Here is a 15,209-nt window from a genome sequence, read left to right on the forward strand (position 1 = left end):
CAGGAAATCGAATGCGCTGTGAAAACTACAAGGGATGATACATCAAGACTGTGTGTGAGAGATAAGTAGCTTTTTAAAATAGTAGTACAAAGATGTCCGCGGCGGTCATATCGTCATCGCACAAAGAGAGTCTTATATTCTCTGGTGTGGGTATGTCAACGTGAACTGGCGCGAACACACATAAGCATTTTAAATGCGCTAAAACAGGTTATATTATTTGGAGAATTATATGGAGAATTTACAGGTTCTCTCGTAGCTAATATTTTAAAATGCGTGGATTCATGCCAGTTCTCATCGCGATACTTTTAATATGAATACGTACAACCCTAAAATGCCTTGTACTTTATCAATCTAGATACGTTAAAAGTTAATAAACTTTTTTGGGGGGATATGTTAGATTTTTAAATTGAAAATGAGTGTGCTGCAACTGCATAACACGAAGATGAATTTATGTCAATGTATAGAAAGAACGACGAGACAGGTGATCAGTTTGTTCGCTTCTAATTAACAAATCAGATGCAAAGACGCTTAACAAGAATACTCGGGGTTGATAAATTCAACAATAGGAATTATCGCAAACGTTCATTGTGCAAGATTATGAAAACAACACAGACTAATATCACACTGGCCCAGTTATACTATTAGAAATAGTGGTAACTCTGATTTATAGTCGGACACAACGATACAGGGACTTGGGTCAATGTAGCCTATTACGGTTAACGCTTTGTAAAGTAAGTCGCGCTGCGGGAATGCGGCCAAAATAATGATTGTCGTTTAATAAACTTATTAAGTCGAAATGACGTGATCTGTATCGACAATAGTATCGTAACTGCAACCGATAAAAACTAGAAGATCACGAAGTATGTCAATCAACTGTTCGTGTAGTCGTATTTTTAGCGAAATAATGAATGAAATAGCTTCTTCTGTCTAATGTATTCAATCGTGATCTACGGTAAAGATTGGAAATTATACATTACATTTTACGTTACCTCTTAATTAATGTTCCTTTTAATAACAAATGACAAATCCATGAGATGTTTAAACACGTGATATTAATCACGATTATAATACGATTTCCTTCTTTAAACTAACATAGAAGCATACTTACGTAAAGTATGTGAAAGTACTGCAAATAATCATTTTTTTTTTTATTTTTGAACAAATATTCTAGTCATTAAATTATACATCTATGTAACAGAATTTCCATGTAGGTATTTTTGCTGAACTTTTGTGTTTTGTACCATATGTATGACATTTGAACCGCTTAAAAAAAGAGTTACATTAAAAATAGTTTAATGGCAAGGAGATATGCCGATAGACTATGAGAAGATAATCGATTAATTTTCGAATAGAGATAAAACAGATCGAATTCACGAGTGTTTATAATGTCTTATATTATCCTACGATTACGCTACTATTCATGCTTATTAGATTATAATGATGAAATAATATATCATTATTTTCAAGGATTGTATCCAGAGATCTATATAATCGGTATATTAAAACAAATGTTTAAGAAAAGTTTTTAAATAAAATATCATCTTGACGTTACATTGACGCTTAATATTAAGCTCTTAATATCAAATTTAATTTTATGTACTTTAAGGTGTCTTATATATTTAAAAGATAAAAATATAAATACATGAATTGCTTCTCCAGTTTAAATATATCAGATTTTCTAATCTTACAGTGGAAACATGATAATAACGTCATTTTTCAAGTAATGTCACCTATATCGATTGTCCTTTTCATTTCAAGGTACATAAGGCATGTTAACAAAATTAATGCATATATTTCATTTTTATTAATGCAACGGTAGTTCAAATTTAACAAACGTTCGATTATATTCGCTAATGTTGCTTATTGTTAGAAGAAAATGAAATAAGCAGTGTTACATTTTCAAAAAAAATCCTCTTCAGAGCTGATTATCCCACTTGAATATCGAACGGGAACGCTATATTATTATAGCATGATACGTCGCGTTTAATTTATGTTCTAATTCACGCTTTCGCAACATTCTGGCCGCAAACACATACATACGTCTTATGTTAACCATCCTTGTATATTTACGATAACTTTATCAGATTTAATATTCCGTATTTTAATTTAAAGGTGAACAATCGTTACACAAAGAAACAAGGCATTAAATTTATTATTTTTCACGCATAAGAATTATTCTTCGCACATACGTTTACCCTAACACAATAATTTTATTTCAACACGCATCTTATATCTCGAAGTTTCCGAAATATTAAATTTCCTCGAAGTTCTATGTATATGTAAACTGTACAAATTCGTTTCTCTTCTAACATGACCTTTTTAACATGATTTTCCATGTTTAAGAAAGATCAGTATTATAATGTATTAAATTTACGTAAAAAAGAACTGTTACAGTATATTTGAATATCTTTAACCAGTTCGATCATTCTGAATATGCGTATAATATTTTTGCCAATATAATATAACATAAATGCCATTAAATCGCCATTTATTTTAACGACAGATTATTCTACTAGGTATTATTTCTTACTACGGAAAAATGTGCGTTGTTAATAAATGAAGGGTTTACGGGAAAAAAGAAGAATACCAAGTTTTAGCGTTCTTTGGAGAACGAAAATTTACTTTTCGATATATAATGTCACACCTTTGTATTTTTTCATAGATATTATATCGAAATAAAACATTTCATTCTTCGTTTTATCCTACATCATTTTCAATTTTTATTTATAATTTTTTTTATGTTAAGCAATATATAAACTGTACAAAATGAAAAGTACGTTGCACGCTTCAATTTCCTATAGCTACCGTAAAACTGGGAAAATTAAAATTTAAATTAATACGGCCAGTGTGACAAAGAGCGCGCGCTGCCCCCTTTTCTCCGTTGGTCCTCTAAAAGTAAAATTCGTATTATTTTATTTATAATTCTGTCGCACGTACATATAGAATGTAGCTGGCAAGATAATTATAAAAATTGTTAGAAAAATGATTTTTCTTTTTATTTTATAAGGCGTAAAAACTCTGTTTATTTCTTATTGCCCTCGTTTTTATTATACGCGAAAGCACTGCGGATAAAATTAAAAGCATATTTAGCAGAAGAAAATAAGTGGCGTGCGTACTCGATCATCGCAATAAAAGACACATGCAGTTTCTTAGTAAAGGGTGATGACCTCTCCATTTCGTAAAACGGATCTAGGATGAAATAGACATATACGTACAAAAGAAGCGATATGTAACTACTGACTTTCCTTCACAATCGTGTTGAAACAAGTGGTACGTCAATTTTGAATTACGTTTGCTAGCATATTCTCATTTTTTCTTTCTAGTTGTTAAACGTAATAGTTAAAACGAGCTAAAAACAATATTTTCTCGTCATTCAGAGGAAACAGAGATTTTCAAGTAACGGCATTAGGATTGTATAATGGTGATATTTCTATAAATCATGTGAATGTTAAATTCAAACAAAAGAGAATGACATTTCCAATTTCATATAATTAAGATATCTTTGAAAATGAAAAAATGTCCTTTGCGTGACTCAAACAATTCCAAAGTTACAAAATGTCTTAAGCTCGAACGAGTGTGGACACATGTACGTAAAGTTAATAATTAATTTAACGAACGTTGCTTGATCTCGTCATTCTTCGTGATAGCGTTTCACCCCTGTGTGTTGGCGTGAATGCGAAGGAAAGAAGAAGATCGCGGTTTCCGATGAGAAACACAAGAGGACAGAAGAGAAAAATGACATGGAAGGAAAGGGATCAAAGAGAAGGGATGAGATCGAACGAATACAGTGGGAGGACTGCATGTAGATCGTAAAACGGAGGATGATGACCTCCCCTGAGTTACAAAGCATCTGCTAAATAAATGATACGCCAGTTGTCGTAAGTCTAGTTGTCCTCAGCTTCAGACGAAGACGAGTTGGCTCTAGGATCACGTTACTGGCTATCGTCATAGTTGCTCATGGGGCCGAAGGCCCTTCGGTTAGCCGCGGCGTTCGCCGTCATCCAACTTCTTTTGCCGCAGGTTCATTCCATACGGACCAAACTCAGGAAACAACGGTCCAAGCCGCTGCAAGCTCAACAAGCCGCCAATGGTGAATACGATTACGACTATTACGAGGGTTACGATGACTACGATGATAGAAATGGTGAATATTATACTTAAACTTATTTTTTCTACCCTTCTTATAATATATATACAAGCTATATTTACGTGGATAGGACAGAATTGTACATCGAGCTATATCTATGTTAACTTGCAAATACTTAACACAATTTATTCGAATTAATTTAATCACTTTAGCAAGTGCAATAACTGCATCGTGCGTACCACTTTTTATTCATTAAATCAGAGAGCATGTATTTTAATTGATCTGTTTTAACGGAGTTATTATCATAGAACGTATAGTTTGAAAAATGCTATAATTCTAAGAATACGATAAATGTGAAATTGATCTTTGGGTATGTTGTTCTAATTCCTTTCAGAGTTCGTTTTTATATGAAGTCAAACATCACGGCGATGAAAATAAGAATATTATGGTGCGCATAAGTATCGCTTACTTTTTAACAAACATACGAGTACAATACGATTCACGGTGGATTCAACTTGCAAATGGTTTCTTCTTGTTTCGAAATTATGTCTCGCAAAATGAGCAGCGAAGTTTTCTTTGGATAAAGAACTTATTTCCCGCAACAGATACGATTTGCTAATTTGATGTCAGCTGTTATCTTTTACATTTATGAGTTTTATAAATGATCAACCTTAAGGAGCAAGATGATGCTATAGAAAAGAACGCGAAAGTTTATTCGTTTAATGTAATTCGTTATATTATCCGTTCCCTTAATTCTACCATTTTCAATCGTAATAGTGAAATATAGAAAAATTGATTTCTTAATGATCTCTGTCGCTTGTTTTTAATATACGTACATACATGTATTGTAATTAATGTAGAAGTGAATCTTTCTATGTGATATTTATGGGAATGAAATTAACATCTGTATTGACATCTGACACCTACAAATCTTTGCTCGATGAATTCGAAGCGACGCTATAAAGCTACGTATAAAAGCTAAAGTGCGTTCCTCGCACTGTCTGCATGTAGATTACATAGTTAAAACTGCGAGGCACCTTTGATCTCGTCAAAAAACCGACAATCCTTAGCAGTCTCGCGAGTCTGCCTCACACTGTCTCTATGTAGTTTAATGTCTAATCGCCCGACAAGTCCATATGATTCTTTATTTGCCAGAGACTTACGTTTTATCTTCTACGTAAATTATTTCAGCATCATGATCCTGAAAAGTAAAATCCGATTTATATGAACATGCAAATTCAAGCAAAGTTAATGTTAATGTAAAGTGAAAATTTATATAGTTCATAATTTACAATTAATAATAAAATGTAGATCATAATGTAGAGAAGCTCTTATGATTTTTCTCAAAAACTAACCAACGAGGAGAATTTATTTCATATTTTTGATTTATTTTTATACATAGAATAAATTTCTCTCTCGTTGTAACAGCTACTTTGTCATATCTTGCGGAAAATTTAATACATTTATACAATGGTAAGTGATTCCAATTTTTAGGTTTGATAAGTGTAATAATTCTGTAAACTTGTTACATCGATTTCAATTCCCTCGTGAAAACGTATAACACGTTCATTTCGTAGTATATAGAACACACACGGAAAACGACAATTCCTAATAGTGATGATTCTTATGCTGTTTTATGCTTTAGATATGCTATGAAATTACCTAACAGTTCTTCGTTATTGTAAGAGGTTATTTCCTATGTCGTTGCGAAGCAATTAAAGGAAGTATTAATAACCATGCAAGCAACACCGGAAGCTTTGGATCAGATGCTTGTTTTAGCGCTTTGCGTAATTCAATTAATCAATTACATTAACTGATAAAAATTAACAATTAAAATGTTTATTGTAGTCTATTGAGCGAAACGCATCTCGACGTATATTCCAGTCGTATTAGCTTTTTACCCATTTAACGAGTATTATAATATTTCCACTTACTGTCAAAACTGTTCGAAAATATCGAGTTGTCCGAGCATTCGTATGTCACGATTACCTGTTCGAGTCTATTTTATTCTTATTCTATAATTTTCTATTTTCTATTTTATAATATTAATATTTTATTATATACCTTATACAATATTTCTATTTTAATAATATTTGTGTTTAGAAACTACAACTACAACTGCGCCATCACCACCTGTTACGTCCAGCGTCAATACTGCAAGTACGTACAATATGTAAGAAAGCACCTGTAACGAGATACATATAGAAACATGCGTTGTATAAAAGTAACTAAGAAAAGGAATCATATATGACTGAATTTTCATAGAAGAATAGGAAATTGTTTAGAATAGATAGCGATGAAATTGTGTATGGTTATAAAAAGTAACAAATTAAATATTAACGAAAGATTACGATATAACGCCGATAAGAAATAGTGACAAAACATTAACTACGTCATTTATATTATGTTATCTTAAGGCAGGGGTGAATTACCGACAGAGACATTGCAAACTTTCTACAGACCTGGACTGTCTACAGATGTACCAACGCAAGCGACAATTAGAACTTTCAGTCAAGGTATTTGATACTTTAATATGCGTATAATTTATCGACTGTAAATTCATAGTAAATATTATGTGCTGTCAAGTAATGATTATATTTTGTACTATCATTTTGTACGAAATGTTGGCATCTGTAAGAGTCAAAAATACGAATTTTCGTAAGAATCCGCAAGCTATTGATAATTTTTATCGTACTGTACATGATTCGTTTGTAATAACTCTTCATGCGCTAACAAGCATTATGCTTTCAACAAACTTTGCTTTTAACTAACAATGATATACTGTGTCATTGGATATCAAACATATTTCTTATTATGTATCCATGATAGATGATTAAATAGATGTAATCATGTAGCTAATATTTTTTTAAACACTGATTCATTTGGAATGTCGTAGTCGGTATATTACCAAACGAAGTGCAAACAACACCAGAACAAAATCATGCAGTAAGTATGAAATTTAAAACATACTATGACGTTGTGGATATATATAATAATAAATGTAATTTATTTATATCGCTAGTCACCGACAGAGATTGTTCCTGGTGAAAGTAACGTGATTAGCGCGGTTGCTGTTCCTGGACCCAGGGTAAATATTATTAAAAAAACATACATATTTTACATTTGTAATCGATATATCGTCAATGGCACATATGTATATATTTTGTCATTAGACTGTGAACTCTTCATAAAATCTTTTGTGAAAAATGGGACGTAACAATATGCAATGTTCCAATAATAATTTTTATCGTCTTCATAAATTAGGGCGAGCCTGGTCGACCTGGAGATATGGGTCGTCCAGGAGATGCTGGATTTCCAGGACACCCTGGATCTCCGGGAATTCCGGGACCTCCGGGGCCACCAGGGCCTATACCTGACGTAAGTAGCGTCATTAACATTTATTTCTATCTAAAATTTATTATTTGAATCTGATTATTATTAATGTATAAATTTATGATTAATACAGATAGTATAAATATTTAATATAGATTATTAACAAAATGATGTTGAATATTGCAACGTACATAGCAGTGAATTATCGCTGCTGGTGTCAACATTTCTAATACTCTAGCGAATATTAGATTTAAACTAAATTGTTATTAACAGGTATCAATGTATTATCAACAATTAGCTTTATCTCAAGCAAATCAAGATAAAGGACCGACGGGAGCAGCAGCACCTTTGTATGGTCCAGAAGCCTACTTACAAATGCAAACTGGTCCTATTGGACCGCGTGGTCCATCAGGTCATTATACTCGTTTTATTAATTATGTATTTCTATTTTTATTGTCAATTGTTAGACGTCTATTCGATATTTTTCAAATTGTAATAGGTCCACCTGGACCACCTGGACCACAGGGTTTTCAAGGAGTACGAGGAGAACCTGGTGAACCTGGAACTTTGGGTCCTCCAGGAGCGCCAGGTCCCAGAGGATTAGCTGGTTTACCGGGAAAGGATGTATGTATACATATCGATTAAATTATTAATATTAGAGTTAGATAAAAGTATATGTTATTGTTAGGGTAATACCGGTGAAGATGGAGAACCTGGTCCTCCAGGATCGGTTGGTCCAGTCGGACCAAGAGGTCTACCAGGAATGCCTGGTCTTCCTGGTGTAAAAGGACACCGAGGTTTTCCAGGGTTAGATGGTGCAAAAGGGGAACAAGGTGTATCTGGTGAGAAAGGATCCATGGGCGTACCTGGACCGATGGGACATGTAGGCCCGATGGTAAATATTAAATATTCATATTCACATAAATAAAACTAAATTTTGTAAATTGTAATCATATATTTTAATTATATAAAAACAATAATTTATTAGATGTTTAATAATTAAATAGGGCCCTGCAGGTCCACGTGGTGAAAGAGGTAGAGAAGGTCCTCCTGGACCTCCAGGAATTAGAGGAGTGGATGGTATTGCTGGGCCCCCTGGTCAACCTGTAAGTAGAATAATAAAGATTACAAATATAGAGTGGTGCAAAAGAGTCGCGAAGGAGTTTGAAATAATAATAAGTTAAAATATATTTGATTTAAAATAGATTTCTTTCCAAAAAAGTAAAATATAATTCATAGAGATCTTTTTGAGCTACGTGCAAAAAACTATGATACATAAATGCCCACCATTTTAGCCTCACAAAGTTGAGTTATTTTAATAATATTTTGCATGATCTTTGTTAAAACATTTGGCATTAACTCCTGCATTTTGGTTCAAATGTTCTCCCTCGGCTGCCGAATGATTCTTTGTTTATCTACATGCACCTTCACTTTGAGATATCCCCAAAGGAAAAAATTAGGAGCTGTCGAGTGTAGCGATCGAAAGAACAATTTGAATCCTAAATTTCTGAAGATTAAGTCCCGAAAATAAAACTCTATAATGTTGAAAATGTATTTTGCCAGATGTATTTTAGAAACTCTGGAATGCAAAAAAAAAGAAAAAGAAAAAAGAGAAAATCGTCTGTATAGTATCGACTATGTATTAACAAATGTGTAACTTTTATAGGGTACGGTAGGTAAACCAGGTTCTCCTGGATTTCCAGGTAGTCCAGGTGTAAAAGGAGATCAAGGAGCACAAGGACCAAAAGGAAGCCAAGGCATACAAGGCCCTCGAGGTATATTTTCTTACATTAGATATTATTTACCATGATCAAGTAACTTGAGATAATCAACAAACTACAACATAAATAACATCATAAATAAAAATATCGTATAGTATTGTATAATTTGGAAGTAGACGACGAAATATCCTAATGGTACTTGTATACATCGCTGATAAGTGAGATTTTAGAAAACAATTTTCAATGTTGATAAATTGAAAGATGTATATAGGCTTATATCATAGTAATCAAGACTGTTAAATAAATTCGACTTTAAAATTAAATGACTGAAATTTGCATCGAAACATTGTCTACCTTTGACCTTTAAAATTATATCTTTAAGAGGTATAACATATTTCAATTCTCTTTCCTGCGTAGGTGAAACTGGTCGTCCTGGTCAACCTGGTGAATCAGGACCGCAGGGTCCCCAGGGAAAAGATGGAATACCTGGAGAAAAGGGAAGTACAGGAGCAGCTGGTTTAGTTGGTGCTCCAGGTTTCCCTGGAGCTCGCGGACAACCTGGAATACCTGGCAATCCTGGTGTTCCAGGAGCGAAGGGCATGCCTGTAAATATTGTTTTTGTATTCCTATTCTCTCATCTCTTAAACTTTCAAATTGTGTGCTTCATCTTTCTTATTGCACTATATGTATCAAAATATTATAATTCGCAGGGACTTTCAGGTGAAAGAGGATTCAAAGGTGATAGTGGAGCTAAAGGTGATTCAGGAACTCCAGGACCACGTGGTTTGCCTGGTCCTCCTGGGAACGAGGGTAAACGAGGAAAAAGAGGAATGCGCGGACCAATTGGTACATCCGGTCCTGCCGGAGAACGTGGAGCACCAGGCGCACCAGGTCTTCCGGGACCTGATGGCCCCATGGGACCCAAAGGTATGTCGTCATAAACGTCATAATTTGTCAAAATTATTATCAAAGACTCATTTTTGAAGAACATGCATTCTTAATTCTTTTTTAATTTCTGGACATGATCTTTTAAGTCTTATTTAAAACTGCTTTACAATAATGTATTAATAATTAATGTTAACATATTTATGTCAATAAAAATAATTTATATAATTTTTTACAGGTCAGTCTGGAGATCGTGGACCAATTGGACCAATGGGGCTCAGAGGAGCTAACGGAGATCCTGGTCGCCCAGGATCTCCCGGTTTACAGGTCTCTGTCCATAATTATTTTAAAAATACAGGAAAATAGCGTTTCATCAAATATTTACATTTAGAAAATTAAATAATAACGAATAAAGTTACATCTCAAATATTTTGTAAAGTTTTGAGGAACTAAAAGATATAGTATTTTTTCTAATGATCCACGCTTAGTTAATTATATGTGCTAGTACTACAATTTTACTTTGTACTTACGCTTTATATTTTAAGAAACATATATTAGAATATCTAACTATGTTTTGTAATTCTCCTGATATTAGCATTTATAGTATTACTATCCTAACTAGTATTCTAATAAATAATTTAAATTATACAAAGAGAGAAATAGTTGAAATAAAATATTACAGGGCACACGTGGTTTAATGGGTCGCCCTGGTGCTCCCGGGAAACCAGGAAACCCAGGAGACCGAGGAATTCAAGGTGCTGATGGAAAACCAGGTGAACAAGGTCCAGCTGGATTACAAGGTTTACCTGGTCCAATAGGTCTCCCAGGAGAAAAGGGATATCCGGTATTAATATTTATATTTTTGTTGTTTTTAATATAATAATAATATAAGTATGTGAAATTAATATTTTTACGGAAAATGTACTCATTAAAAGGGTGAACCAGGAAAAGCTGGTGAGCCGGGAAATCCTGGACCACCTGGACCTAGAGGTGATACGGGAAAAGAAGGAGCACCAGGACCTCAAGGTTCACCTGGACCATCAGGTGTAGATGGTGAACGGGGACCTCCAGGATCTCCAGGTCCTAGAGGTTTTCAGGTATATTTTGAACGTTCAATAATATATAATGAACACAGAGTTATATATTCTGAAGTTCATGTATCGGTCATTATTGCTTTATTCGATTCTATTGATAAAAATACGTATAAAATAAAAAAATTTCACGTAGACCTTATCGTTATGATTATATCAGAGAAAATGATTCTAATAGACAAGAACCAATCAGACTTGCATATTCCACTCTTCCCGCTACTCAATTATTCAATAATGAATATTGATTTTGAAAATAATTGCTTTAAATGTAAAACATATTTATAAAATGGGTGTAAAAATAATAAAGGGACAGTATGATTTTATTACATAATTTGATTATGTAATTAGGGTTTCCCAGGCGTTACTGGTAATCCTGGAACACCAGGAAAAGATGGAGAATCAGGTGTTCAAGGACCACCTGGTCCACCAGGTATACCTGGAAATAGAGGTGAACGAGGATTTCCTGGTGAAAGAGGTACACCAGGAGGACCAGGATTAACAGGACCAAGAGGAGAACCAGGTGCACAAGGATTAGATGGACCTCCCGTAAGCATTTTTAGATATTTTACATGTTAATTTTAAATCTATTCAACATAAACTACTAGAAATTACTTTTCGCATAAAATTTAACACATTATTTGTTTATATGATTTTACATAAAGTGTTATATTTTAGGGATTACCTGGAGCAAAAGGAGATCGAGGAATTTCAGGACCACCTGGATTAGTAGGATTGCCTGGCTTACGAGGAGCTACGGGAGAGTCAGGCCCGAAAGGAGAAAGAGGATCTAGCGGACCGCCTGGCCCTGAAGGACCTTCAGGTTGTACATTACAAAAAAATTAACATACTTATTATCTTAAAAAGATATATAATGTACACATATTCTATTATAGGACGGATTGGAGAGCGTGGCCCACAAGGTCAAATTGGCTCACCGGGACCGCCAGGTGAACCAGCAGAACGAGGCGATCCTGGATTACCTGGACCTCCAGGAGAGGTAGGTGCTCCTGGCAATCCAGGAGAAAGAGGACCCCAAGGATTACAAGGACTGCAAGGCTTCCCAGGACCACAAGGACTCATTGGTTTACCAGGATTAAAGGGTGACCGTGGTTATCCAGGTTTAAAAGGAGATCAAGGAAATCCTGGTCTACCTGGTAATAATTAATATGTACTAAATGATATAAAAACATATCAAATTTTACATCTCTTGTAAATATATGCTTCTAACATAAATTTTACAGGTAGCCCAGGTGAAACTGGACCACAAGGTCTAGTTGGTTTGACGGGAGCTAAAGGAGTACGAGGAGAACCAGGTGCTAGAGGAGAGCCTGGTATTATGGGACCACCAGGAGTACCAGGAATCGTTGGTGCAACGGTATGTTTCATTTTATTATCGAAGAATATTGTTTAAATTACTATAAATATTAGAAAATATTTACTTACTAATATATTACATTATTTTGTTACAGACAAAGCATAAAATATTAATGTAATTTAACTAACAATTTTAAATCTCTATAGGGCCCGCCAGGCGCAATAGGACCATCAGGACCGCCTGGGTTACCAGGTAGTAAAGGTAATATTGGAGAAACAGGACGAGCCGGAAATCCTGGGCCTATTGGGAATCCAGGTTCACCTGGTGCAGATGGAAATAAAGGCGAGAGTGGTTCTCAAGGACCACCAGGTACTCCTGGTCCTCAGGGTCCTCAAGGCTCCCCTGGCGAAAGAGGATTACCTGGTTTACCAGGTCCGTCTGGACCAATAGGCGCTAGAGGAATACGAGGAGCACCTGTATGTTCAACTATCTCTTTATCTTGTGAAATTTACCTATATCTACTTATATTAAATTATGAATTGCGAATAATTTATACTTTATTTAATGTAATATAACAGGGTGAATCCGGTGTACCTGGGAAACCTGGACCAGAAGGTCCACCTGGACCTCCTGGACAAGTTGGACCAATTGGACCACATGGACCATCAGGAGAAATTGGACCAGAAGGGCCCAGTGGTAAACCTGGACCACCTGGAATAGCAGGTCGTCCTGGAGATAAGGGACCACCGGGAGCGGTAGGACAAACGGGATTACCCGGATCTCCTGGTTTACCCGTAAGATATAACCATAGTGTATTTTTTTATAAATTACAATAAAAAAATCTTAAATATAAAGTTTTAACAATGCAAAACAGTTATGTATATAGCATGTATGTATCTATATGAGTATCATGTACCCTTTGGTAACTAGGGACCACCTGGTCAAGCAGGTGCTCCAGGATCAACTGGAGAAAGAGGACCAAAGGGCGAAACAGGACCACAAGGTGTAGAAGGACAACAAGTTAGTTTCATCATTCATATTATTTATGTATACATGATACATGATAATAATTTATAAGAGTTGTAATTAGCATTGGTATGTATTTTTATTGTGACTTTAAAATAACTGAAATAAAAAAAGTCAAATAATACCATTTCTACAATTAGGGACCTAGAGGGAAACCAGGACCTGTAGGATTGGAAGGTCCTAAAGGTGATCGCGGAGAAGAAGGCCAGAAGGGTGCGAAAGGCCATCGAGGATTTACTGGTTTACAAGGTTTACCCGGGCCTACTGGTCTACCAGGGGAGAAAGGAATACCTGGACTTCCTGGACTACCTGGAAAAGATGGCGAATCTGGACCTAGAGGTAGTCCTGGACGAGATGGCAGCCCTGGGCCAATTGGATTAACTGGCAATCCAGGACCAAAAGGTCCTTCAGGTGAAGAAGGTCGCCATGGACCACCAGGTCCTCCTGGTCCTCCAGGGCCTCCAGGTCCACCGGGTGAACTTGGATTAGGATATGATGCTGCTTCTTTAGCTGCACTTTTAGGTGATTATTATAATTTTTCTAAACCATGAAATTACTTCATAATTTTATATTATACTCATACAATATTATTAAATATTGTTCCATACCATGGAATTAATCATATTATTATATGAATAGGACAAGGTCAAACTAAAGGACCAGATCCATTAGTTGGTGATGAACCACCTAGAATGTTTAGTCAAGACATGACAGAAGAAGAAAGGAAAGAACTCATTTTGAAGGCATATAAACAATTGAAATCATCATTCCAGAAATTTGTAAAACCAGATGGTGGAAAAAGTTCACCAGCCAAAACTTGCAGGGACCTTTATACTGCATATCCAGATAAACTTTCTGGTCAGTTTATAAATAGACAAATAATGTTTAATACTACAACTATTTTTGTCAGTAATTCATTTTAGGAAATATGAATTTATTTACTGAAAATATTATCCTATCATAGGAGAATATTGGATTGATCCTAACGAAGGTGATACAAGAGATGCAATTTTAGTGTATTGTGATGCTAAGAAACGTGCAACATGTTTATTGCCTAATCCTGTACGTTCCCCAGAAATTAACTATATTACTGATCAACCAGAAACTTGGTTAAGCGAAATAGAAAATGGAATGAAGGTAACAATTTTTTACTGTTGTTGCGTAATAGTATACATCTTCGATATGATGAATCAATTTATTGTTCTATATATTTTTAATACCCATAATATATAGATTACATATAAAGCAGACAGTAATCAAATTGGCTTTTTGCAACTTCTATCGAGACATGCATACCAAAATATAATATATCACTGTAAAAATAGCATAGGCTATTTTGATTCTGAACGAAAGACATATAGAAAAGGTATGAAATTTTTAACCTGGAATGATGTAGAATTAACACCACGTGGAAATCAACGTCTAAGATATGAAATGATAACTGATGAATGTAGAGTAAGTTTCGCATTATTTAAATGATGATTTGTTAACCTCGCAGAATATTTAACATTGAAACATTATAATATTTATGACAATGTCTTTACAGACATATAATGGACAATGGGGTAAAACAGTAATTTCATATGAAACTGATAAGCCTGTAAGACTACCTATAATAGATGTGGCCTTACGAGATATTGGAAAACCAGATCAAAGCTTTTCTATTGAAATCGGTACTGTTTGTTATGAATAATAAATTGAAATTAATAAATACATTTTTATATTATCATTACATAATTAAAATATTTTCT

The 15,209-nt window shown here is 34.6% G+C and overlaps 1 protein-coding gene and 1 long non-coding RNA gene across 2 annotated transcripts; one reads left to right on the forward strand and one right to left on the reverse strand.

Moving 5' to 3' along the window:
* Positions 1-3,030: 3,030 nt before the first annotated feature.
* LOC100743696 (collagen alpha-1(I) chain) lies at positions 3,031-15,190 on the forward strand. Its single transcript, XM_012394066.3, has 28 exons — positions 3,031-4,144; positions 6,191-6,247; positions 6,505-6,603; positions 6,984-7,033; positions 7,110-7,175; positions 7,352-7,465; positions 7,694-7,832; positions 7,920-8,044; positions 8,109-8,315; positions 8,428-8,526; positions 9,087-9,195; positions 9,559-9,746; positions 9,852-10,068; positions 10,265-10,353; positions 10,709-10,870; positions 10,962-11,123; positions 11,466-11,663; positions 11,793-11,937; positions 12,011-12,271; positions 12,359-12,492; positions 12,639-12,908; positions 13,011-13,226; positions 13,363-13,452; positions 13,599-13,980; positions 14,098-14,316; positions 14,423-14,595; positions 14,692-14,913; positions 15,005-15,190. The coding sequence occupies exons 1-28, from the start codon at positions 3,958-3,960 to the stop codon at positions 15,149-15,151; spliced, it is 4,527 nt and encodes a 1,508-aa protein (XP_012249489.1). The 5' UTR covers positions 3,031-3,957; the 3' UTR covers positions 15,152-15,190.
* LOC112214061 lies at positions 8,352-13,888 on the reverse strand. The gene is made up of 2 exons (XR_004462940.1): positions 13,768-13,888; positions 8,352-8,524 (listed from the first exon to the last, which is right to left on the reverse strand). It is a non-coding gene; the product is annotated as an uncharacterized LOC112214061 (long non-coding RNA).
* Positions 15,191-15,209: the final 19 nt, after the last annotated feature.

This window comes from Bombus impatiens, unplaced genomic scaffold (assembly GCF_000188095.3).
Source record: "Bombus impatiens unplaced genomic scaffold, BIMP_2.2 scf_0064, whole genome shotgun sequence".
In the NCBI taxonomy this organism is placed as follows: Eukaryota; Metazoa; Arthropoda; class Insecta; order Hymenoptera; family Apidae; genus Bombus; species Bombus impatiens.